Source organism: Sardina pilchardus, chromosome 2, assembly GCF_963854185.1.
Source record: "Sardina pilchardus chromosome 2, fSarPil1.1, whole genome shotgun sequence".
Classification (NCBI taxonomy): Eukaryota; Metazoa; Chordata; class Actinopteri; order Clupeiformes; family Clupeidae; genus Sardina; species Sardina pilchardus.
The window spans coordinates 41,582,536-41,609,928 of NC_084995.1; the positions used below are offsets into that span (position 1 = coordinate 41,582,536).

The window sequence follows — 27,393 nt, forward strand, 5'->3', positions numbered from 1 at the left end:
TGGCAGTGTTGGAAAACACAGATAAAACTGGACTTCTCTTTCTCTATCAAACCTAGGGGTGTAAAGGTACACGTATTAAACTGTTTAAGGAGAGGACGTTAAGTTAAATACAGATGTATATCAATTGAACCGAATGCAGTCATTAACAGTAATCCACAGTAGGCTTTTTTTTTACCTGTGGATCATGTTTCAAATTCAAGTTCCCACACAAAATATTAAATGGTGGACCCTTTGTCAGTTTAGTCAATTAACATATATAAAACATTTGACACCTTTTCAAAATACTATTCCTGTTATACACATCAGCAATATTGTCAGTGAATTTTAGGCTTGCATACCTCCAGGCTTACCGTACTGAAAATCAACTGAACTGTGACTTCAAAACCAAGATACACCCTGAACCATGACTTGTGTGTATCGCTACACCCCTACTATCGAAATAATTTTTTCATCACTCTACCACAGTGCTGTCATTTCCAGAATACAGTAATTTCCTGTGTATTAGCCGCATCGTGTATAAGCCGCAGGACAGTTTTTATGCAAGTTAAAACAAAACAAAATCATTTCAATACCATACCAAGGAAGACATTTTGCAATTAAGGTATAAGCTGCGGCTGAGAGTTGGGAAATTACAGTACATAACATCCTATTTCAACCTCAGTCGGATTGAGTTTACAAGTGATTGTAAAAATTACATGCATGAAATGACGTTCTCGAAGTTTAATCAGGGATACAGCTGATGTGCTTACATAACAGATGTAACATACTTGTGCTTTGATCTCAAACCTGATTTTTACGTTGGTTGCTTGAGAAATTGAGAAGATATGAATTTTGAGAAGATAGAAAGTTTGACTGAGTAAAGAAAGAGTGTGACCAACTGTATAGTATAGTAGAATGTCCAATGTAAGAAATGCCCTTTTTCACTCCCAGGAATACAGATTAATTGACAGACTGTCACTTCTTATAACCCCACAACCCGCCCATGGATTAGCTTCAGAATTTGTCTTTGCCTTCTTTCTCTCTCTTTCTTTATGTGCCTCTTTCACTTCACTTTTTCTTCTTCTGAAAGCGTCTGAACTGATTCTGTATGGCCAAGGCAGCTTTCTCTGTTTCCGGAGCTTCCAGGTCGATGTCGATCTCTTCCTCCTGTTCCGCAGGCTTCCCTGCTGAGTTGGATGCATTCTCACTGGGCGCTGTGGACAAAAGGAGACACACACACACACACACGCACACACACACACACACAACAGAGCTGAGTGCTGTCTGGGGCAATGGCACCGGCTGAAATACTTAAGAAACACACCGAAAGGGAAATTAGGAGAAGAGTATTAGGGAGCTGAATTCACAGTCTAGTGTTTTTTTGTCTTGAATTTGTGATTCTTATCTCGTATAACTTCAAACTGTAATGTGGAATTTGGTACATTTCAAGGTCTTGAATGTAGTCACATGGTACTCTCTCATTGACGTGCTTTGTATTAAATACACTGACACATAGCACATGTGCCATCGCAACGGAGTCATGCCAAGTTGGTTTGCATGAAAGATAAACTTCAGTGGACATAACAGAGTGCTTTTGACAAAATATAGTTAGCTGTAGTTATCTACCAGACAGAGTCAAGTCAAGTCACTTAATTTTGTATAGCACATTTAAAAACTACAGGAGTTGACGCAAAGTGCTTTCCAGTCAAGGCAAGCAAATAGACGATACAAAATACAGAAATGAAATGAACAGTTACTGAAATTGAGAGTACTAAGTAGCTGGGCTACCTGAAAAGGATATCCCTGTCAAGACATGCATCCTTAAGTTTCTGAACCATGAACCATGGATGTTTGTATTTCAGTATCATCTGGAAAATTCTATCAAGCCTGCTTTAATTTTGGGAGTCCTTTTGGAATCATAGTTACGATATGGCATAAATGTGCTTCTACATGACTCACACTGTACTGTGCCGCAACAGCAGTACAAATAAGAGTCTGAGTAGTTACTGTAGGAGTCAGGTCCTTCTTCTCTCAACATCATTCTAAATCCAATCCCCGAAAAGGAAGGAAAAGCATCAGCAGTTCTTTTGGTGACACTGAACTACACAACATCCAACAGTGCAATGTTTGTTTACTCAAAGGGAGATAGGATGGAGTGGGCCTAGAAGAAGGCAAATGCCACACAGGATGACTCAGACATGGAAGAAATACTAAAGAAATCTGTGGAGGAGGACGGAAGAAGGAGAGAGAGGGTAATGAGACAAGCCATCAGGGGCTAAAAATATAATGACAGACAGACAGACAGATAGACAGAGAGACTGAAGCAGAAATTGGATGTAGGACAAAAGTGAGAAGTCTTAGGCCAAACTCCATACACACACAAACACAAACAAACAAACACACACACACACACACACACACACACACACACACACACACACACACACACACACATACACACAAACACGCACACACACACACACACACACACACACACACACACACACACACACACACACACACACACACACACACACACACACACACACTTGCCTTAAAGTAGTAAAGCAAGCACAAAACATACCTTTGTTGTCAGTCGAAGGAGTCTGTCCATCAGAGGGCTCTCCAACTGTTGTTGCCTACAACAAAGTCAACATAGCAGGCTGAGTAAAAGAAAATGTACATCAAAACATCAAAACACAGAAAGACTTCACAATGGCCCCATCAGACACACAAATGTAGGCCTAATTCTGAGGGGAATAACATCAACATCAAACCTGTGTTGTGATACTGTATGATGAGATCTATAATCTCCTGTTTAATCCTGATCTGACATTCTTTTTTTTTTTCAATTTTGAGCACAGTCTGGCCTGATGGCATGATTCCCTTCAGAGAATCCCCTCTATGTCACTCTGAATTTCACCTCTTTAGATTATGGTTGTAAGAGAGAAAATCTAAGGGAAAGAGAGAGAAAGACTGCTTTTATCATGTTTCTGCATCTAGATTTAATAGTGTCTCGATCTGTCCTCTGACATCCTATCAATAATCCTTGCGGTTGCATTCAGATCTCAATGGGACTATCCCGGCAAAATAAAGGATAAATACAAAATAAAAATGAAAGGTTAAAGTATAGGGAAGCACAGCTGGTGCCTGATAAATAATTAGTCACTGTCTCTGCTGCTAACACTTTTCTTTGATATCAAAACGAGTGATGGTAAATGGGAAGAGTTAAGAATGAACCTTCCTGTGAGAGCATGTGTCTTTTCTCTGTCCTTATTTCATTCCTTCCATCAGTCCCATGTGTAAAAATAGAATAACTGGCACCCTGCTAATCTAATTATGAGATGAAAACGAGAATATTAGCCTTAAGACAGTGGCCTAGATTGGCCCGTGTGGAAAGACTGCCATACATGTGAATATCTTTCCTCTTTTGCTTCTCCATTTCTTGGTTGTGGGGTCTTTCTAGTTCATTTTCTGAATTCAAGTCGGAATAAAAACAACTGAGGGAACATGGCCAGGTCTCAAGTCAGAATAACACAGACCTGTGCCTATTTTTCCTGTCCACAATGCCAAAAACAATAAAATAGATCAGCGCTAGTTCCTTCATCTGTTTAGGATATTGGGAGAGATGCTGGGAGAGATGGAGGCTATCAGGCCAGCACAATATAGCCTCTTCAATACGATGTATGTTTCTTTTACTGTGGTTGCTGCCTCTCTTTCATGAACACACATAGAAACATTCAATTTTGAAGCAATGGGTTCTCATGCAAGATTTTTGCAGTCCCTCCCTTTCCTCTCTTTAGCCTACCCCTTTCCTCCACCTCTCAAAACTTTGTCACACAAAATTGATTGTGTTTATTCTTTTAAGACATACCCTGGATTATATTCTTACAAAAACGACTGCTTCCATATTGACATTCAGGCAATCCACTGAGAAACGGATTTGCAGACCCGAGTAGGCTATAAGTCAGTCTTTCACATCACCGATTCACATAGCCCTGAGATCACGCCAATACGATAAACCCCAACGGCACCAAAGCTGTCCGCTGGCGGTGAGGCTATAGCCTATGCAGAATGGATTTACGATGGTTGCGAATGTGTGTGGTTGCAAAGACAAGTTTGACAAGTTTGACATAGGCTATCACAATTTAATCAGGGACAGAACATTATAGCGCGTAGGCTACTGTAGCCAAATAAGTTGTTATGATGCTCTCTGTAACTGCGGAAGTGCGATCGTAGTAAATCCCCGAAGATATTTAGCCTATCGTAGCCTAAGCTGCATCAGCCATGTCTATGGGAAATGTTCATACCCGTCTCCTGTCAAGACGAATGAGCAGGGGTGGACCGGTATTGCTCCTGCTGAAATATTTGTAAAGTTTTGTTGAAAATTAAAAAGAAGGGAAAAAAGCTTTGAAAATAGAAACTCACCTCGCTCATCTTCAGATGTGTCGAAATGCGCCCTTCTTTCAAGATCCGAATGCGAGTCTTTCTGGGCAAACGGGGGAGCTCCTGTCCTGAAATGTACGGAAATGTAGGCGACGTATCCGTTTGCAGGTGCACCTCTGTTGGCCGTTGATCAATGAGATACCAAAACCTGTTATTCCGCAGAGAGAGGGTCAGATTGACTCCCAAGTTAGTCACAAACCAGACTGTGGTCCTCTGCAAAAGAATTACACTAATCCGCTCTATGAAAAGACTGAATTTCAACTAATCTCTCTCTCTCTCTCTCTCTCTCTCTCTCTCTCTTTCATGTGCGTGCAGGCGCGCTATACGATTGCACCCACTTATCATCTCTGTGCTCATATTCTTTTATGACGCAATAGTCAAATGCAATGTAGGCTAATGAATTTTATCGATGTGTTGCGTTTATCAGCATCCCTCAAACAAACCCTCAAAATAAACAAGATGGTTATGGTTATGGTTATGGTTATGGTTATTTAGCAGACGCCTTTGTCCAAAGCGACATACAAATAAATAACAATACAAATTAAATAACAGTGAACAATTACAAAAAGGGAGAATAGTAATATTAACAATAAAACAATCAATTAAACACTAACCTAATGAGAAATAAAACCATGAAATGAGAATAGCAATCAAATAAGTCACTCAGTTAATTATATAATAACAATAACTATAGCATGGTATGGCTAAATTTAAAGATGCGTGCATGAATGACCGGGTGACGGGTCCACTTTTTATATAGGCTATAAGAATGAACTTCTTTACGAATTGCCTCCTTATGTAATGTTAGATCAGTATGGTTGCAAATAGCCTACCCCCCCCCCCCCAAAAAAAAAAAAACTCACACATATACGCGCGCACACACGCACACACACACACACACACACACACACACACACACACACACACACACACAAACACAAACACAAACACACACACACACACACACACACACACACACACAAACACACACACACACACACACACACACACACACACACACACACACACACACACACACGCCCAAATGCAAGCATCATGAGAGCAATGTGCAAACATGAAGTCTTTTCCTTTCTAGTAGTTAGCCTACAACACCCTCTGCAGTTTCTCAGACAATAGAACATAGCCTATTCCGGGGGGGGGGGGGGGGGGTATTATTATGGTAGCCTACAGTAATTGTAATGACACCGGCCTATTTCAGCTTACGTATGGTGGCATTGTAACTCTTACGCCCAACGTGCAACATCTAACCATTACGAATGGCCCAAGGGTCAGGACATGAGATGGTGTGAGGCGCAACATTGTTTATTTGGGTTTTAAATAGTCTGCCATTTCCGGAAGAGGGCGCCTCGCTCGCCGGAAAAGGAATCGAGAGGAGTGTGAGGTAGATCAGTCAAAACAGAACAAGCACGGCTGCAAGCTCTAGCCGTCATCTGCTGGTTTAATTTTTCTGAAACTTGTCGATGTACCTGTTCCTCGTATCGTGCATTTTCATATTCAGGCTTTCCATTCGGGGTACCTGATTTGCAGATTGAGGACCAAAATCTGCGTAGAGGATTACAGTGCGGAGTCTTCGGGCCTACTGCAAACAGAGGTAGCCAGCTATCACCTAGCTAGCACAACATTTAGCTGGGTAGCTGTCGATACCGTAGACCTAAAAGATACCAAGCTAGCTAACATTAGTTGGCTAGAGAACTCTAGCCAGTTTGTGTACGCATATGTAATCAGGTAGCAAACGTAGCAACCAGCCACGTAGGCTATTGCTGTTTACAAGATCACACATTAGACAATAATAACAAGCTAAGCCTTGCAGTAGTCTACTGCATGCCAAAGGTTGAGAGATTTTTGGCAAACGTTAGCTTGGGTAGAAATGCTATCTGAAACCTTTTTGGCACTAAACAGTAATAGTAACTTTAGCACTATTAAAGCCCCCTGCATCTGCGAACTAGCCTACCATTAACTGGCCTCTGTTTGCTATTTTCGACTAATGTCACATTGTGGTGCTAAGATTAGTTAGCCTGACCAACTACGTAGGCGAGTGCCTGATCAACACCTTGACAACAAAGAGGAGACATGCCATTAAATTCACTCTCCCTGGACGTCAAGGGGATTATTTTTTAAAAAATGATAAATTGAAGAACATAACGTTAATTGCCAAGTTAATCCAACAGCATATTCGTTAGTTAGCAATGCATTCACTTTCAAAGTCGAGAAGTTAATTGCATGCGCTGGGACTGCCATCTCCAAAATGTTGTTCAGTGGTCTAGCGTCAAACATTTCCAGACAGATTTTTATAGGAAACGATGATCGAATAGGCCTACGCTTTCTAGTGACTGTTCGTGATTGGGCTACGTTACTCCTTACTTTGACAGCTGCGTGAAAGTTTTCACCGTTCCGCCCACTGAAACATGTTTTTGACGCACCCACGTTGGCTGTCTAGACAGCAAAGTCAGGCCGACTGTGTTGTGGACTAGCTCCATCAACATGGGGCAACTGACGTTGTAAACTAGGCTGTGGAATTCCTAATAAAGCTTACAAATACATGTAAGTTATTTTTTTCACCGTCTTTCTGTATCACTTTTTTTTCAAAGCCTCTCGTCTTTTGGAGGAGAGACTTGGAAGGGGCGAGAGGATGGCCGATGCTGAAGGCAAATCCAGTGTACCAAGTGGTAAGCACCGCCAGTATTTTCTAATTTGCTTGAATTTTCCTGATGACACGTTGACGTTCATTTGTGTGCATTTGGTGGTGCAGAAGACCAAGAGTCTGCCGAAGGTAGAGGTGGTGAGGGAGACCCATCTGCAGAGGTCCAGGCATACCCTGACACAGGTGTGTTCACCCACTTTCTGAAAAGAATAAATAATAAAAAAAAAATTGAATGCATTGGCTGTCCTAGATAGTGCTTCGTCTGTGATAAATATAGCATTGGGGATTTCCCTGTCATCAAATTGATACAGTAGCATGTGGTTTCACGTTGTGCATAATATTCACATTGTATAGGTATGTACAATTCATAATTTTTTGTTCATATTTTCTTCAAATTTTCGTTTGGTTTTGGCAAATCAAATCATCTTCTGCAGCAGACTCCAACCCTGCCACAGGTTCAGAGGGGGGAGAGGACAGACCCATGGCTGAGGCAGAGGACAACAAGGAGGATGAGGAAGAGGACACAGACAGCATGGACGGCAGTGGCCTGTACTCTCTGACAGAGGAAGGGGAGCAGGGCAGTGAGGAGGGAGGCCGCAGAGAGAGGGTCAAGGAGGCGGGGAGCGGTGGCACCAAACGGACAGCCAGGAAGAGGAACCGTCCTGGTGGCGGCGGCGGTGGCGGTGGTGGTGGCGGCACAGCCCGGCACTCCTCCAGCTCAGACGAGGACGAGAACGACGAGGAGGACGAGGAGCTGGAGGAGGACCAAGACGAGCAGGCTATGGAGGAGTGGCTGGGCACAGAGGTGCACGAGATGAGCGTGCCGGCGTGGCGCGCCGTGCCCTCGCTGCGGGCGCGGGAGATCGGCTGGGGCGCTAGGCAGTTTCAGCGGCGCGTGTGCGGCGCCCGTGGCCTGGTGCAACGCCTGGAGCTGCAGGGCCGGTTGGAGAGGCACACGGGCTGCGTCAACACGCTGCACTTCAACCCGTCGGGCACGCGCCTGGCTTCGGGGAGTGACGACCTGCGAGTGGTCATCTGGGACTGGGCACAGCTCCGTGCCGAGTTGGAGTTCGACAGCGGCCACAAGAGCAACGTGTTTCAGGTGAGGAAGAGGGTGACGGGCAGACATAGGACCATACACTAGTAGTTTGACTGACTACAGGGAGAGGATGCCAGTAAACTGGACAATGGACAGTCAAATTCCCATTATGACGCAACCCTGTCATTAAATTGCAATGCACAGCAGATGTCCTTTGTCTCAACTCATTCGGGACAATTTGGACAGATTGTTTTGTGCTTAGGTCAGTTAATCCACCCCTCCTCCCCTCCCCACACACACACACACACACACACACACACACACACACACACACACACACACACACACACACACACACTCACCACCACACTTTCATCCCCCTAAAAGACATGAACTATTGACATCAGATTAGGTTGCCTACTGATGCTATGTCAAATGGACTGTTGTTGATAATCTACTAACTGAGAAGTTTTTAACTGGATAAAAAGGTAAGCCTTGTGCTTAACTGAATGTGTGCCCATGTCTCCTGCCCCATGCCAGGCTAAGTTTCTGCCACACAGTGGAGACTCCACTTTGGCGATGTGTGCTCGCGATGGGCAGATCCGCGTGGCAGAGCTTTCTGCCACCCAGCGCTGCAAGAACACCAAGAGAGTGGCACAGCACAAGGGGGCAGCACACAAGGTAAGCCTGTGTCATTGGAGCGGCCATGATGATGGAAATCTTACATTGCACACGAAACAAATGTTGGTGCATGATGTTAATAGTCAGTTCTTTCTTTCGTTCTTTCTTTCTTTCTTTCTTTCTTTCTTTCTGTCTGTCTGTCATTCTATCTTTCATTCTTTCATTCTTTCTTTCTCCCCCCTCACTCCCTCCTTCTTTCTCCTCCTGTGCTCCAGTTGGCGTTAGACCCCGACTCTCGCTGCTCCTTCCTCTCTGCCGGAGAGGACGCAGTCGTGTTTGGTATCGACCTCTGTCTCGACCGGCCTGCAAAGTAAGTTCCAGTCAATCTCGTAGAACGGGGTACTGCGTATCATAAACCAGGATAAAAAAGACCGTTTAATTATACCCGTCAGAATAGAAAAGTCTTCCCAGGTGTTTTGCGCTGAATTCAGTTTTAGCTAATTTAGCACACTTTTTTTTGTCCAACCAGGAAATTGAACTGTTGATCAGTGCATGCTGTGGCTGCACCAAAAGGGTTGTCCTTTGATAACTCCGGAAAACAGACTTTGTCATATTTGGAGATTTGCTGCATAGTGTCTGCGTTAGTCGTGCCATCGCTGGCATGGGACAGAATGTAATATAAACACTGGGTCCCCGTGGATGCTTGAGCCATGAGAGTATAAATAGTAAGTTAGGAGCTTTCCAGCAGCTTCTTGCTTCTGCACCCTGCTTCTGTTTGGGCAAGTGTTTTTAAACCAGCTGGCTTTGGAATTCTTTTCTAATACCCAGTGTGATTAAGTATTTGTGTGTGTGTGTGAAACAGTATCTTTGAAATTCACCTGTATTTTTTACTTGCACTTTTGTTCGCCTTCTCTATTGCTGGCTCTCTCTTTCTTTCTTTCTTTTTTGCTCTCTGTCTGTCTTTATCTCTGTCAGTAAACTAGTGGTGGTCAAAGAGGGCGATAAGAAAGTTGGCTTGTACACCATCTTTGTGAATCCTGCCAACACACACCAATTTGCTGTTGGAGGAAGAGATCAGTATGTCAGGTGAGACACGCGTTTCGATGAACCACAAATTGCGTTTGTGTCCCTCGCATGTACGTCACTGACCTGCAGTGCTGCATTCTTAATGTCAATTGTTTGTCCGTTGTCTACCACTAGGATTTACGACCGAAGAAAGATCAATGAAAACAACAACAATGGCGTTCTGAAGAAGTTCTGCCCATCCCATCTGGTGAACAGCGAGTCCAAAACAAACATCACTTGCCTGGTTTACAGTCATGATGGCACAGGTAGCATGCACACTTACTTCTGATGGCACACAAACGTTACCTAGTGTTGGTTTAAAGGTTCAAGACCTTTGTTCTTATTGCGCCCAATAAAATGTGTTGAGGCTGTGACGTAATAGTGAAGGCATGATTTTAAAAAAGAGAAGTGTTGCACAATATTACCGGGCTTTGCAAGCATCTTGGTCGCCACCCACAGGCCTTTTATTGGATTTGTATTCATTTATTTGCCTTGAAATTGCAAAACAAAGGAATTAAATGCAAATGAAAATAAATAGCAACAAAGGAATGAAAAAGACTGGAATGTCAAGATGCATGCATTGTATGGTAATATTGATGTCACTGTTCCTTCAATATTATATAATATGTTGGGGGTCTAGAAGGATGACATGGAAAATTACGTATTGCACCCGAAAGGATGTTTTCAAAAAGTGCATTTTAGTAGTGTTAACTGTGAAAAATGCACATGGCCCATTGAGTAATTCATAATGCAGACTTCTCTGATTGTGCTAAGCAGAGTGTTTGCCTTTGGCTAAAAAAGGATTTCTGTTTATTTCCCCCAGAACTTCTGGCTAGCTACAATGACGAAGACATTTACCTGTTCGACTCAAACCACAGTGACGGTGCTGATTACCATAGGAGATACAAAGGCCACCGCAATAATGCCACAGGTAAGTGCCTAACAGAACACAAGTAGGCAGCAGATACGCCTGTATGTAAGCCTGTCTGTGTTTTCCCACAACAGCCTGTGTAATCTGTAATTAGGCCGTGGATAGGGAAGCCCTGTCTTTGTAATCTGATTGTGAAGAATGAATGTGGCATGTGCTGAGATGCTCTCTTTTGGCCCTGTGTCTCAGTGAAGGGAGTGAACTTCTACGGCCCCAGAAGTGAGTTTGTGGTTAGTGGCAGTGACTGTGGACACATCTACCTGTGGGACAAGAACTCTGCTCGCATCGTGCAGTTCATGGAGGGAGACAGAGGCGGTGTGGTAAGTTGAATATGTCAAATAAGAGTTGACATTGAAAGACATTGTAAACAGTTTTATTTATTTGTTCATTCACTCATTCACGCATTCACGCATTCACGCATTCATTCATTTAATTTCATCTGAGAGCAATGAATGCTGTTGTGACAAGCATGCATTGCAAGCATGATGTATACAACTCCTCTGTGGGTTTGTCTTGCTATTTGTCATTTCAGAAGAAGACAATGCAACTGGTATGATATGATATGCATAACCTCATGATGTTTCTTTCTCTGTCTTTTTCTCCTACCCCATCTCTCTCTCCTCTCTCTCTTTCTCTCTCTCTCTCTCTCTTTCTCTCTCTCTCTCTCTCTCTCTCTCTATTCTCTCTCTGTGTACAGGTGAACTGTCTCGAGCCCCACCCCCACCTCCCCGGTCTGGCCACCAGTGGCTTGGACCACGATGTGAAGCTGTGGGCTCCCACTGCAGAGACACCCACTTCACTGAAGGGCCTCAAAGAGGTAAAGCAAGAGTCCCAGCTCCCCAAGCAGGCCCACAGCCCCACAATACAGTCAATGAGAATGCTGTCAAATCAACGCTAGGAGATTACAGTTAGTGAATAGATAGATTGATATTTTACTTGTGGACAGTAGTGTTTGGAGGCCTTACGTTTTCGCATTGTCAGTCTGTTGTGAAGGAGATATCTCCTGAACGCCTTGAGGGAATTTCTTCATATTTGATTGATTGACTGCTGGAACTCAGAGGTGAACTTTTTTACAAGTTGATAGTCAACACTGTGGGAAGTGAAAGCGAACCTGTGCCCCAAGTGGTTTCATTCCTGTCGGAGAACAGTTTACTGTAGAATCCCATAGACTGAGTTTTCATTGAGTATAGTGAAACAAAATTATCAACCAAAAATATTTTTCAGTGTGTTTACAGTAATAATCCACTAACTGTGAGAACTTAAGATGTTATTTTGCCTGTTAATTTGTTGCTAATTTAATTAGTTGTGATCTACTGTTGTATCGTTTGTAAATCTGTTCTGTTGTAACTGTAACAACAGTTGTTTAGTCCTCTTGTCTGAGGAGATGACTTTAGGGCCATTTTGTTGACTTACTAGCTGCCTGACTGATTTGACTTCCTGAAATCTGACTACTGTTTTTTGGTTGCTCAGGTGATGAAGAAGAACAAACGTGAGCGTGATGAGGACAGCGTGCGCCATGGAGACCAGTATGACACGCAGCTGCTGTGGTTCCTGATGAGACACATGAGAAACCGTAGGCCTCAGAGGGTGAGTGGCTACACCAGACACCCTGGCCCAGAGCCAGCACGCACACCAGGCTGTCTGCTGCTGTAGGGGTGTGAGATAGATTTGAAACGTTTGTGTGGATATGGGAAGTGACAGTGTTTGAAAGCCAGCCCTATCAGAATACCTTACCACCCTTGTGGAGTGTAGGCATCTCTGTCATCATACATCTGTTTTTTTATTAACTGGATTTTTTATAACTGGAATGGAAATATGTTGTAATTATCTCCATTGCATTAGCATCAGTTATCCAGAAATTAGAAAATGTATTCATCCTTGTCCTCAGGCCCGCCGTGGAGAAGGAGGGGAGGGGGATACGGATGAATCCTGGAGCTCACCAGACTCCTCTGATGAAGAGGACGGTGGTCCTGACCACGTCCAGTGCATGTCCTCCTGAGCCACACGCACGCACACACACACACACACACACACACACACACACACACACATATGCACCTTTATAGACATTTTTCTTTCGTTTTATGTTTGTTTTTGTTTTTCACTAATCACTCAGATGTTAATTTCATTCATACATCCACACACATACACACGCCCCATATTGAAGCACATAGACACTGGAAACCCACTGGTACACATGAGAAACACTGAGAAGCCAGCAACGATAGAACAAACACATGCACGCACGCGCACACACACACAGTGGGACATCACCGGACACGGACAGGCACACACAAAGGGACATCACACATACACTTATACACAAAGTAAGTGACATGGAGGAGCACATACTGAAGTCAGTGCTGACAAAAAAAATCATACCTGACTTAATATACAAACGTGAAGCACATTCACACAGAGATACTGTGGAACAACATACCTACACACCATTTAACCCACTCACCCACACACAAACAAATCACACAAACACTCTCACTCATCCATCGTTCCTTCCTTTGCACTCATCATAAACACTTACACATACAGCACACGTCGTCATCACGCTCATAGACTTCCATTTACACTCAATCACTTGAGTCTACTCACATAACATGCTCTCTCTTAGGAGCAAATCTCCCCAAGATTTAGCCTCAATATTTTCGATGCCTTTTTTTAAAACATCTTAAAAGATTTGCTCCAGTTCAGCAAGCACTCACATTCGAGGAGTAGTTGCAGAAGTATTTGTCAGAACTGAGGATTGAGTCTTGTTGAATGCCGTAAAAATCTGTTCCTGTTTGCTCTCTCCGTCATATGCACACACACACACACACACTCACACTCACTTTTTCACTCACTCACTCACTGACTCAGTCAGCTTTTTTGGCCAGGTTGGTACTTGGCGTGACACACGTAAAGCGGTGGAACGCGATCGCTTGGTGTGTGTGCAGTGTTTTTCTTCCCAAACCAGCATTTCTCTAGGCTCCTGCCTCCTCTTTACCTGTCTGGAGCGTCTGTGGATGAGTGCCCGGATGCTCCGTACGGATCGTGAATCTCGCTCCCTCCCTTATTGTGTTGTTGATCCACTAATCGGGTGGACTTGGACAGGGAGGGCCTTGGGCAGGCTTGCCTGAGCTTCCTGCTCTTGACGTCTCGTCGTGTTTTGGGGTGCATGTTTCCCCGGCTCAAGCCAACCTGCTAGTGGTGATCTGAATCACACCTTCACTTGCTGTAAGGGCCAGCCACAGGTGCGTGCAGGGCAAGCCGGGAGACTGCATCCTGTCCCGCCACCCCCCCCCCCCCCACCCCCTCACCCCGTCCCAATCTTGCTGTGCGCTCTCCCCAGGTCCTCTCCCCATGCTACTGAGTGCACTTTAATCAGGGATCTGCTTAGTTTGAGTCTGTAAGACAAGCGTGTGCGCAGAGGGGGCATGCAATATTTTATGTATTCAACTTACTGAAAGTATGCTTTTTTTTGTTTTGTTTGTTTTTATTTTGTTTTGTCTCGATCTCTATTGCTTTCTCTTTATTTCTGTTCAGAGATTTAAAAAAGAAGAAAAAATGAAAAAAAAAAAAAGTCCAAAACCTAGTTTAGACTGAAATAAAGATTTGGCACCAGCTCAGTAGTTTGGTATTTGCACTTGCCAGGAGTCTGAAGATGGGGACTTCCTGAGTATAGCATGGAGGGTGCTTTCTCTCTCTGCTCCCCCAACCCTTCTTTTCTAATGTTGGCAGCCACTTGGATCTTTGTCTCCCGAAATGTCATTGTCTACACCCCTCTGATCTTCACCTGAGACTGTAGGAGACCAAGGCCAGGAGGTCTGGTGTGTCTCTCTCTCGGGACCCTCATCCTCAAAAAGCCCCCCCTCTGTTATAAGGAAAGCTCATGAAACCACAGGAATACCAAGACTTTGATGACTCCACCCAGTTCGGAATGTCTCAATCCCACTCAATCCCATCCCTCTCTATTTTTTTTACAAGATTTTTTTTTTCTCCCATAAGATTGTACATTTGGATGTGGAATTGAGAAACTAGTGAAGATGGACTGTTCTGAACTGTTGGTGCTTTAAGGGGATGTTTGTTAAGGATTGCAAAGGGATGGGGATTGGGGGTGGGTGGGTGGGGGTGTCTAGATGGATGGGGTTTTTGGGAGCACTGGAAGAAGAGGGTGGTTTATGCCTGCTTTTGTTTTTCACATGAGAGGAAAATTAGCTCCAGTTCTTCTCTTTTGTATAAGTGAAATAAGTTAAATAAATTTATATGTATATAACTATATATAAATATATATATATACTAAAATGAACTGTAATGAATTCATCTTTACCAAATAATCTTTTGAAAAGATGTCAAAATGTTCAATTGGTATTAATGCAGAGGTTTATATTATTAAAACACCAAGTACTTTTGAAACGAATTGAACACAACACAATTCTAATCATTCAAGTTCAATTCAACTTTTAATGTTGATTTTGGTTTATTTTCCTGTCATTTTACTGCCTCTCTGTTTCCAAAGACAGTCCCATGAAAACCCTCCTGACGGCGATGTTATTTCTGGTATAGGCTCAATGTTTAGGTCTATGGTCAATGATTATTTTTCCCACTGCTGCCTACTGTGTTCTACCAGTTCAGTTACAAACATGTATGATTTGTGCAGTAAACAAGATGAAAGACTTCTGTGTTTTGTTTTTCTCAGAGACTGCATAAAGACACATCAGTTTAAGAAATCATTAAAGAGCAACATTATGGTATATACCTCTGAAGTTTGCTGACAAAAAGGACCGAAAAGCTGCCTTCTTTGCCTATTTGAGGAGATCTGTGTACCAACTTTTCCCAAGATGACAGCTTTCGGTCTTGTTTGTAGGCTAAATTCACTGGTATTTATGTCATGTAGTCCTTTGTACAGAAATAGTGTCGCTAATATAAATAAACATCCCTTAGATTTTTTTTTTTTTTTTTAAAGAAAAGTTTGGGACAAGTGAAATGAATAGCCTTTTGATGCCATCAACCGACATACTAAATTTGTCCTCCATCATTTCATGCTTCTCCCTCTCCAGGGTCTTTTTAGTAGAGAGTGAATGGCACTGAAGTAAAGGCAAATGTTTAATGAGTTGACTTCTAATGATTGTTGAATATTTATTGTGTGTCAATTCAAAAAGGGCTCAAATTCTGAAGTGCAGTCAAGAGAGTACAGGAAAGGCTAATAATGATTTTCTTGATAACATTTTGAAAATGATGTTTGAGCCTTTATCAAACACACATATTGAATTACTGTGCCACCAGTTACCACTATTTGTTTTAACCTGATTCTGTGACTAAATCAATCCGTACACAAGATCTGTGATGTGCTGCTCTGGTGCTCTACCACTTCCTAGTTATAATTAAACATCACTTCATTAAGGGCATAATATGGCATATGGAATAAATGCTTTTAAAAACTGATGCTTTGGTAAATGCATGCCCTGCACATTAAATACAGCAGAAGTCTGTGAAAGGATCACGTTACTATATTTGTTTGCTCATTTGAAAAAAGATATTACCAAGCCAGAAAAACAAAAATGTGGGAGAAAGTCACCAGAGAAGATTCAAGCAAGAAGCATGCACACAAGCCTCTGTTATTTGGGAAACGCCCATATTTGAGGATTGCCTCCTGTGCAAACCAATCACCTGCAAGGTCTTTGTCAAAAACGCCCGTGAAACTTTAAACGGACGTGGATTTAAGCCATACATGGACCAGTACTCCTTAGTTTTACTGGTAAAGTAGCCATACAGGCGTCGACTTTGAGAGAAGGGGCGGAGATTAAAGGCCTCTCTTTACCCTGTGCCTGCGCCATTTCGTTAAGGGGAAACGCATGGCGTCAATTTGATGTATAGTCAGTACTTGTGCCAGCAACCGAATTTGTAGATCCTTCCGAAATATTCATTTTAAACTTTAAGGTTTTGGTGAGTATTTTTATTCAAGGTTTTTACACATTTTTGTTTTTCTGCCTTGGCAATATCTTTGGGATCTTTTGATGCATTATTTTTTAAGAATGTGAAGCTAGCTACGTTAGCTATTAGCTAGCTATGTCGTCGCAAGCAAGCCGCTATTCATATATTCCTAGTCTGCACTGAATTTGCAGGATTGTTTTTGTTAGGTTTGACTTTTATACGTTTTTCGTGAGCTGGGACTGATTTTTTTGCATCTTGAATGACTGATCGGTGCTAGTTGTTGCAGCTGGGAGCTAACATAGCTGATTTTTAGAACAAGCTGAAGAACGTTTTCTTACTTTGTTTGCGGTGTTTTTCCATTTTAAAGTATTGCTGTTTGTCGGTAGTGCTTTACTTTTGAGGAACCATACCTTGGACTGCACTGACTCTTGTTTTGTTCCACATGGCCAATTCTGTCTTAAATATTGGTTGCAGATGCTTTTTTTTTGAGAGGGAAGTGTTTTTTCATCAGAAGCATTTCTGGCTTTTCGGGGAACAGTTTCTAAACATAAACATGGACTCAATTTTACATAAATATTTTATTGACTTCAATAAATATACATGTTTGCAGTATACGGGAGCACGCTCAATTATTTGATTGCAGGCTGAATGTAAGCTGAACATGCACTGCTACTGTGACGAGATCAGAAGAAGGCGTGAACTGCAGCCGCTAACGCGGGAGAGGGCCTGTCCTCCTTTACTGTCCTTCCAAAGGGAGACCTGTTAGCTCTGGTCTGATTAGAGAAATCTACAACTGGGAGGTTATTGATAAAGCTGCGTTGCATTCTTGTTCTCAAAGTTAGCCTGCCTTCATCCAGCGTGACCCTTGTAGCAACAGTGCAGTTTAGCAGGGGAGATCAGAGTTTCACTTATTTAGCACAGATGGAGTTTAGCTAATCCAAAGAGATCAGTTTAACACTCAGGTTTGACAGTCGCGTTTGCACATTTTCCTCTGTTCTCCATAATGTTTAGTGTAGAAAACGTGTTGTCATGGCAAAATAACTCATCTTGGTGTATTTGTGTACTAAATAGGTTGATGGCTTGACCTCCAACAAATAACCTAGTGCAGTGAGTGCTCTGTAGTAACTTGCAGCTAGTGTGATCCGCACATATGCAAGGTTATAATAGGATGCTTGCTCACTAACTGGACGTTTATTTGGAACAGATGTAAAATTGTCCTTCCAGCAAGTTCTTTGGCTAAGGCCATAGTTTGGATGCTTTGACATTCATTACCCATCCACAGTGTTGATAAATATAATTATAACCTTGGATGTTAAATAAGCAGCTTAAATATAAATTAGTATTAATAGCATGATATACCTAACTATTCAGTTTAAATGTATAGTCGGCAGTAGCAAGTGAGCACAACATTCCACACAGGTCTACAACATGCTGAGAGAAAGCTTCAGAATTTCACAAATCTACCTCAGTGTGAGACAACCTACTGGTGCCTGGTACTCATGCCTTGTAGAACACTTGACAGGCTCTCATTGCGGCTGCTTTGTTTCCAGTGCGGCGTTGACTGTGTTGTAATGGCATCTTTTGTTCTATTCTGCTCCTAAAATCTTCACCCCGACACTGAATATAATGTTTGACCAATAGCAACAGTTTTAACTTGTATAAATCCTTCTTTATCATAGCATGCTGATTTACTAGCAACACCCAACCAGGTCTGTGTCTGTGACAGTAATTACATTAACAATAGCAGCAGCTTCACACACACCTGGCTCCACCGGAGACAAATGAGCCATGCGTACAAAGAACCTTTAGGATGTTTATTATTATTATTATTCCTTTTTGGAATTTATCTTCCCATTACTTTCCAAGTTGATTGGCTGTCAAAATATTAAAACATTCCAAAGTAAGTGGCAAATGTGGAATCAGGTCCGGGATTCAGATAGCCTGGAGACCAGTCGTATCTAGGGCACATTTGAATTTGTTGTGGCAGATCTGTCTGGTCACCTTGCTATGCTAGGCGATTCTAATCTAAAACCCAGGTACCCATCCCAACTGCTTATCCAGCAAAGGACGGGAGGGCAGTTAGCAACCGTTTGTACACAACCATTGGCTTTGCTGATTTAAACAACAGGGGTGTGTATTTTCAGACGTTTTTAAATGACACAGTTGTGTATTTTCTTTGAGATTGAGTAAATAGTTGCATTTAAAACTTTCATTTACTAGACATTTATGTTTGCTATACTTCTGAAAGTGTTCAGTTACGGTTTAATGCACCAACTTAATTTCATGGTCATTGATGCTTACGCCCCTTAGAACTCAAAAGTGAAGTGGACTGAGAATACTCGGTGTCAGCAAGGCTACGATTCAGATCCAAGGATGATGCTAATAGGCCTTGTTCAGACTTCAGCCTAAACCCAATCAGAGTCTGATCTTACTGACTTACCGTCCATATTGCATATTGCAAGTGACGAGATCCAATCCGCCTGACTGTATTGACATAGTGATTTCTTTAGTAACCGGCTATGCTCAGAAAATGCAAGTGAACAAAATGGATGACAAAGCTATGCCTGTTTTGTCCCAAATGATTATGTGTAGCCACAGTGCAAATGTTCTGTTAACTGCAAGAAAGCAACAGAAACTGAGGAGACAATTTAGTTGTGTTTAACGCGCCCTGAATGAAAACTTCCGGGTCTACGTTGTTGTTATTGATGTCACATTGCGAGTGACGCGGAAGACATTTCGAAGTCCTAAACAAGTGACAGATGTTCAAATCGAAACGGATCTGTAAAAATCTGATTGAGATCACATGCGAAACCACCTCCGTATGTGGTTTGAATCAGATTTGGAAGTGAAAATGTGAACTAGGCTATATTGATTAGCTATACCCTGCTCAATGCCATGTTTTCAGGGAATGTCAAGTCTGGCACAAATTTGTCATTTTCTCGACATTCCATTGTCACTTCACTTTATTGATGTCATAGCTGATCGCCCTCAACTAAACATATAGCTATGGCCACACATATGCATTTTATTAAGCTCACTTTGACTGATCATATAATTAAGTTAATTTAACCATCAGTTCTGATATTTGCATCACTTGGGGTGAATAACATAATCATTCTCTCTCACTTATGTAATGCCGACTTTGTGACTGTATTGTGATGACCATATTATTCACAGCCAGAATTAGTCACATGAGTATGTATACAGGCCGCACAGGCGCATCTCGGTTTAGCGCCTTCCTCACTGTGCTCAGCAGGAGGACACTGAGGAAGGCACTAAGTCAAAACGCATCTGTGCATACAAACATGTTTATTGTTTTAAGTGCTGCCTTTTTTCCTCTTTGATATTACCTACAAGTTTGACCAAGCGCTCTAAAAAAAGACATAAGGAACTAAGTGAAGTCTGTTCCTACCACACAATTCTATGTACAAATACAGTCACAAGCTTGAGGCAAATAAGAAGATCTGTGTCATAAAGGGGCGATCAGACAGGACGAGCTTTGCCGCTTAGGAAACACGAGGTGCGCAATGTTTTCATAAAAACATGGGTGTTTTTTCACTTGGAGTTGAGTGAGGCACAGCATGTGCACAAAATGCGAGGCACTCTGGGAGCATAATAGTGCGCAAAATGTTTGCTGCCAATACGAAACATAAGCATCAAAAGGGACCATCACTGTAATAACCTTGTCTTGTCTGAACGCCCCCTTATCTAGTCATTTGTGAAGACTTTCAGTGCACAGGATGGTTACGCACAGGTCAATAATTCCAATCGTAGCCAGAAGCTTAGTAAACGAGTCCACATTTCTCATTGTAAACAAAAACAATCAATCTACTATACTAATACTACATATTTATTTTGTACCAGAGGGAGGACAATTATCTGTAGGAGTGCGTTCTCATGTATTACAACTGTTTCACATAAACACATTAACAATGCTTTCTCTTTCAGATGGTCGATGACTCAAACAGATTATAGCACCATCATACGTTTTTTAACCATTTTTGTTAGCTAAAGGCTGCTTACAGTAGCCCATTGTATAGTTTACACTAGAGTAAGGTTTTGTAACACAACAAGCATGGCACCTCATGAGTCATCATGATGGTGAACTTTGACCTTTGTTATAGTGCAGTGCAGCTTCTGAATGGCTAGACTAGACTTTCTAACATGGATGTGAAACGTTTGTTTTTGTGAGAAAAGACGGCAACATTGTGAAGAAAGCCACTCACTGAGTTACCTAACCCTATGTAGTTGTATTGAGGTGTCTCTTTTGTCGCCTCAGTGTAATTCGTTGGGCCAAGTGCTGCTTTCTGAGAAGGTGCTGCTGGGAGTTGTAGTTTTGGCTGAGAGCACCCCCCCCAAGACCCCTGCCTGCATACACTGGTCCCATCCTCAGTGACAAAGAACTTACAGGCAGGACAGACGACCTCCCTCCACACAGGCACCATGGAGTGAGTGATGGTTATTAAACCCCACAGTTATGTTCTGTCAACATCTTTTCCTTCCCTGACAGCCCTGTAATGATGACTACTCTCACTGAGACTGAAGAACACACAGACATACACAGACATACACAGATATGCACTACACACACACACACACACACACACACACACAGGTAGTTATTTGACCCCCCGCATCCACCCCCCCCCCCCCCCCCCCTTTTCAGGATGACTCCTTTCTCACCCTTAAAAACCCTATCCCACAGATGTTTATGTTCAGTTGGCAGGTTAATGTGTGTTGAGCTGAGAATGGGGAAAAACGCAACCAGTTGTCTGTTATTGATGTGGTGTTGTGAGTGCTGGTTTTGCCCCTTTGTTATTCAGGCTTAAGTAATGTGTGTTTTGTTTAGTGATTAAGTCAGGCCAAGATATGGACTTAAAAAACAGGGTTTGTTCTAGCTCTTTGAGGTTTCCTGCAAAGGTAAAATTAGCTTGAATCCATGGGTCCATACTAATGCTCTCTACATAATTACACAAGCCTTTTTAAATTTAGGTTAACATTTTGAAGTTAAACTTCCCTTCTGTAAATTCAACATTGACTTCACAGCATAGAGATTAATTCTGGTGTTAATAATGTTTAATGAAGAGAATTTTGTCAGAATAGAAGGTGCAAGGAGTGTGTCCAACTTCCTTGTTGACTTGGGTGCCTGAGAAGAGGCCTCTCCTGCATGTCCACCTGGGATAGGGCTGTGTCTTTTGTTGGCATGGTCCATGTTTGTAGTTTACTTTGTGTGTGTGTGTGTGGGGGGGGGTATATCCTCTGTGGCTGACTAACCCGTTGGCTTTGGTCCTTGTCCCCTCCCCTCCATCTACCCATTCATCCGTCCATCCAGTCGCTCACCTTCCCTGGCAAGCCTGATGGCCAGCAACGTGACCAACAAGACAGACCCACGTTCGCTCAATTCGCGGGTCTTCATCGGCAACCTCAACACCATGCTGGTGACCAAGGCCGACGTGGAGGCCATCTTCGCCAAGTACGGCAAGATCGTGGGATGCTCTGTGCACAAGGGCTACGCCTTCGTGCAGTTCGCCAACGAGAGGAACGCCAGGGCGGCCGTGGCCAGCGAGGACGGGCGTATGGTCGTGGGGCAGGTGCTGGGTAAGAAACCGTGAGGGACATTGTGCCTAGGCCGAGTGTGCAGTTGGTTCAACTAGCAAAGCAGTTAGCTATCTGTTTATCTGTTTATCTGTAAACTTCCATCTCTTTTGAAGGTCTTTGGGAAATCTCAGTCATTGCAGTGATTTGATAGGGACTGAGAGGTTTTGCGTTATTCTGTACATCACAATACTGTTAACATATATGTGCATGCACATGTTGACAGTGTAATAGTATGAGGATCTAAGGGAGCTAATGATGTGTGTTGTGCTGTGATTTCCTCTCCAGATATTAATTTAGCTGCGGAGCCCAAAGCACACAGGGCAAAGACCACAAAGCGCTCAGCAGGAGACATGTACAGGTATCCCTCTCTGTTTCACGTGTGTGTGTGTACTGTGTAGGTGTAGGGTTTTGGTTATCTATTTTAATGTCTCTCTCTCGCTCTCTCTTTTGTATGTGCAGTAGTTCACAATTTGACCTGGACTATGACTTCCAGAGAGATTACTATGACAGGTAAGGTCTGTGGCGCACACAGTGTGTATATCAATATTGTAATGACCAGAGGTTAATTCCTACCACACCATCTTTTTTTTTCCATCAATATTTCATTATTGGGTTTTCACATCATACACTACTCACAAAAAGTTAGGGATATCTGGCTTTCGGGTGAAATGTAATGTTTCAGTACAGAAAGTACCAAAACATTGAACTGTTGGACCTGTAAAGGTTATAGTGGATTTTCGGTTCGTCTTAAAATTTCACCTGAAAGCCGCATATCCCTGACTTTTTGTGAGTAGTGTAATGTGTACTGAAAAAGTGTAAGTGATTTAGGCATTAAGAATAATAGCAGTCTCTGATTTGTGTTTTTTTTTTTTGTTGTTTGTTTGTTTTTTCAGTTTAAGTAATGTTTAGGTCCCAAATATTATGTATGTATTTTTGTTCAATTCCAACGTTTTCATTTTTTAACCATTTTTTTTGCACCCTTTCCCCTAGTCGTTACACTCAAATTAATATCTGCTCTTGGAGCCATATCTGTACGTTAATAACTTGTAGTAGGATTTCTAGCCTGACCAAATTTGCTGAAATTTTAGTTTGTAGTGCTGCATGACCGCTGATTTTATATAGGGCCTAGAGTTGGAACAAAGTGCAAAGAGTAATATTGTTGGCTTTATAACATTTTCTTTGTACCCACATGGCATCAATCAGCATTGCGTCTCCACACCATGAAGATATTACAGGGTGAGATTTCATTTGATTTTCATAGGGCTAAAATGGTATGTGGGGTAGCTTGTTGGAACATGTAAATATATAGGTGAACGATGTATGATAATTTAGTGTACAAAGTGTCCGTGTTAAAAGTGAGAAATTGGGCTGTGCAGTTAATTGAATTGATAGATGAATCAGTTATGACTCCCAAAGATTATGAGAACAACATAATCAAAATATAATCTGAGTTATAAATCCAGTTTAAACCCTTACCTGTACAGTAGTAACTGTTTTGAGTTGTTCTTGCATTTGTTTTGTTTGTTTTTCAGATGCGTTATATTTAAAATGGAATTGGATCTACTGTTTCTTTTTAGTATAGAAAAAGGATTTTTCCAAAACCATGGTGTCATTCAACCATGATCATAATTTTTTGCCATTTTCAAACAGCCCTATAGATAAACACACATAGTATTACATTGTTATACCTATGTATAATATTTATCCATGGTACAACATTGACACTTCGTACATGAAATTCAACATAGATTTTGAATTCTTACTAGCCATCCCACATACCATTTCAGTCTTCTGAAAATGACAACCTGCCCCTTTTGCCTTTATACTAATGGCCAATATTTGTGGAGACCTCAAATATTTGTATAGTATCAATTATTTTTTTCTTTTAAAAGAATGCTAGATTAAATTACTGATTACATACATTACATTTGATTGATTGCCATGGGTACAAGTTTGTAATCCTCAATCCTAATCTAGGGCATTATAGAAAATGTTTAAGCCATACTGAAAACGTATTTGTTTTTATACTCCTGCAAAGTTTGCCATGGCTGTAATATACTTTTCAAGACATTCATTTCCAGACATGGTTTCCCAGATAACGTTTTTCAGGCTGTAAACAATATCAAGGGCTAACTAAATGAAGACATATGGGATATAGCACTACAGGATTTGAGCAGAAATATATAATAGGCCTTCGGTCAAGGACCCCTTCATGATCTAGACAAGATTTTAACAAAATCGGTACATTTTGTGCCTATGATGATGGTGTTTCCTTGAAATTATGGTATGGCCTAGATTAAAATACAAGATATTGAATCACAACTTATGTATTATGATGTGTATTGTATCTCCAGATTCACAGGTTCACATTTGTCCCAACTTTTCTCCTTTCTGTTGTAAAGGGTGTACTCGTACCCATCACGCGTGCCTCCCCCGCCACCACCCCTCCCGCGTGCAGTCATCCCCTCCAAGCGGCCCCGTGTCAGCATCAGCAGTGGGGGCAGCCGGCGCAATAAGTCCAACTTCTCCTCCTCGTCCAAAAGCAGCCAGAGGGCATCCTCACGCACCAGTCAGTACTCTTTCTCTCTCTCACACACACACACACGCACACAGTGCTTTTGGCTCTGAATATCCTCCCTCTGTTTTGTCATTCCTCTCAGTGAAGGCAGACGATCTGCAGACCATTAAAAAAGAGCTGACTCAGATCAAAAACAAGGTGGACTATCTGCTGGAGAGCCTGGACCGTATGGAGAAGGATCATAGCAAGAAGTCAGGTATGCCACATTCCACTCATCACTGCTGAGAGAAAATACCTTGTTTATTTCATTATAAGCTAATAAATTGAATTAATTCTAAATGAATAAATATGTTGATCTTGTTATTGTTTTTTAAATGTATTTATTTATTTTATTTTGTGTTATTTTATTATTTGTTTTATTTATTTATTTTTTTCTGCTCTTGTGTGGAGCAGAGGGTAAGAGCGCTAAGCCAGAGCCTGGAGAGGCATCGTCCCTTCAGCACACCAGCAGCAAGAAGGAGCGGGAGCGCGAGCCTCAGGAGCTCAACGACTCAGAGGAGGAGGGAGATCTGCTGGAGGAGGAGGAGGAAGAGGAGGAGGTGAGGAAGGGTGAAGGAGCGGGTGACCGCTCAACTTACCTCGACTCTACATTTTTTTTATCTGTTTGTTTTCCATTAGCAAAAACTGGTACTTCGTTTTATTTTTGGTATCACCTCCGTTGAGGTTTCAAGCGATCTGAGGTGATGCCAAAAGGTTTCGCGAACGTCTTGCAGGTTACTGGTTGGTCGCTATTGTCATTGCTGTGTTCTGAAGAAACCCGTCATTTTTAAAAATACCTCAGCCAGACAGTGCTAACATGACAAGCAGTTAAAAACGTTCACAACTGGACTGCATTAGGTATGTTATTATTAACAACAGGTGCATTTTTTAATTCAGTTTGGCACTCTGACAATGGAATAACACCCTGCAGTTTGAGAAGATGAGCGTTATGAAGTCTCTTTATGAAGCAACACATTTTTTCCTCATGAATTGAAATGAACCTTACTGCAAACAGCCACATACCAGGAATCCGAAGACAACCCCCTTGATTTTCTCTGTTATTATTATTATTATTATTTTTAGGATACTGTGTGTCCCGTGTTAATGACGCCATGCTATTTTTTCTTCGACGTTCCTATGGCACCCAGCTACATTAAAAGGGGTACTTTTTGGCGGTGGAAAAGGAAAACTGGGTACCTGAGGCGAGTTGATCCGATGCCATGCAGTGGAAAAGCAGCTTAAGATAAGAAGGGAATGAAGTTCAAGTAACTTGGGCATCAGTCACTTAGCTTGACTCCGCCTGTCTACGCACTTCCGCTCAATTTAATTTCCCTTCAGTACTCTGTCTGGGAGACCGTTACTCCGGCAAGTGCACCTCCACCCAATCAGCGAACAGAGGGTGTTCCTGAGAACGATTACATTTAAGTTTCAAGCCTATTGTTATCATTGTGTCCCCCGTGGTTAACAGAAGTCATTACCAAACGTTAGTGATTGAACTCCAGTGATTTCAAACTTCAGACAAGCGTCCACCAACCAGGAAATAAACGTTTACGAATGGATCCAGGCCAGACTCTCTGCGAAGAGAGCCTGGTCTCCAGGCTATCGGTCACCTCCATCTCTCAGAATTATGTTGATGTCTAAAGGAAAGCAGCCTTCCTCTTATCTTCTGTAACACAAGCTGTTGTGTAGTCTTGTGTGATGTCTGTGGAGGTCACAAGTAAAAGAGAAGTCCGCTGCAGCCAAATTTTGCTCCCAATGATGTAATACATTGTGTGATGCTTCGGGTCTATTCGCCCTTCCTCAGACGTGTGGATGTATTATCATCATGTGCTCTCCTTCTCTTAGGTGAAGAGTCAAGGAAGAGAGAACGAGGAAGAAGAGGAGGAAGCTGAAGAGGGGGAGCAGGAGGAAGGTGAAGATGACGGAGACAGTGTTAATGGAGACGACTCTTAAAGCTCAAGAAGACGGACACGCGCACACACACACACACACACACCATTCATAGACAAACTTGCATTGAAGTGGAGTATCTCCCCTTTGTTTTATCATTTAACACTAATGTAGTGCACAGCATGTTTACATACACACACACACACACACTTCTCAAGGTGACTTGAAGTCCTTGGAATGAATTTCCTCTCCCTCTCTCTTGCTCTCCTCTCTCTTTCTCTCTTTCCTGTCATTCCATTTACCCTCCATGACTCGCCTTCTCTCTCCACTGTTTTTTTACAAGACTATCAGTAGGATGCACTCTTTCTCTTGCTCTCTCTCTCTCTCTCTCTCTCTCTTGCTCTCTCTCTTCTCTCTCTCTCTCTCTCTCTCTCTCTCTCTCTCTCTCTCTCTCTCTCTCTCTCTCTCTCTCTCTCTCTCTCTCTCTCTCTCTCTCTCTCTCTCTCTCTCTCTCTCTCTCTCTCTCTCTCTCTCTCTCTCTCTGTGTGTGTGTGTCTGTATAAATGTTATTAGAGAACATGTGTGAGAGAGAACGTGTGCTGGTCAAAAACAGAACACCACATGCGCACAGAGTGAAGCAGAATGGCTGTGTGCCGGGGAAACCTCTAAGCTCCAGGTCCGAG

At 42.4% G+C, this 27,393-nt stretch overlaps 2 protein-coding genes across 4 annotated transcripts; both read left to right on the top strand.

Annotated features, from left to right (window-relative positions):
- Positions 1-5,820: 5,820 nt before the first annotated feature.
- dcaf8 (DDB1 and CUL4 associated factor 8) lies at positions 5,821-14,835 on the top strand. 2 transcript variants are annotated; one of them, XM_062530606.1, is made up of 13 exons: positions 5,821-6,037; positions 7,035-7,112; positions 7,196-7,270; positions 7,522-8,189; positions 8,667-8,807; positions 9,023-9,117; positions 9,723-9,833; positions 9,948-10,078; positions 10,636-10,743; positions 10,930-11,060; positions 11,438-11,557; positions 12,211-12,327; positions 12,629-14,835. In XM_062530606.1, the coding sequence occupies exons 2-13, from the start codon at positions 7,076-7,078 to the stop codon at positions 12,737-12,739; spliced, it is 1,845 nt and encodes a 614-aa protein (XP_062386590.1). In that variant the 5' UTR covers positions 5,821-6,037; positions 7,035-7,075; the 3' UTR covers positions 12,740-14,835. The 2 variants fall into 2 exon arrangements, with proteins under 2 accessions (XP_062386590.1, XP_062386591.1); XM_062530607.1 differs by having other exon boundaries at positions 7,525-8,189.
- Positions 14,836-16,535: 1,700 nt separating this feature from the next.
- LOC134075121 (heterogeneous nuclear ribonucleoprotein C) lies at positions 16,536-27,114 on the top strand. 2 transcript variants are annotated; one of them, XM_062530609.1, is made up of 10 exons: positions 16,536-16,677; positions 20,945-21,113; positions 21,998-22,263; positions 22,549-22,621; positions 22,723-22,773; positions 23,467-23,499; positions 24,666-24,832; positions 24,924-25,037; positions 25,235-25,380; positions 26,666-27,114. In XM_062530609.1, exons 2-10 carry the CDS (start codon positions 21,109-21,111, stop codon positions 26,771-26,773), a joined length of 963 nt encoding a protein of 320 aa, XP_062386593.1. In that variant the 5' UTR covers positions 16,536-16,677; positions 20,945-21,108; the 3' UTR covers positions 26,774-27,114. The 2 variants fall into 2 exon arrangements, with proteins under 2 accessions (XP_062386593.1, XP_062386594.1); XM_062530610.1 differs by lacking the exon at positions 23,467-23,499.
- The last annotated feature ends 279 nt before the right edge of the window (positions 27,115-27,393 follow it).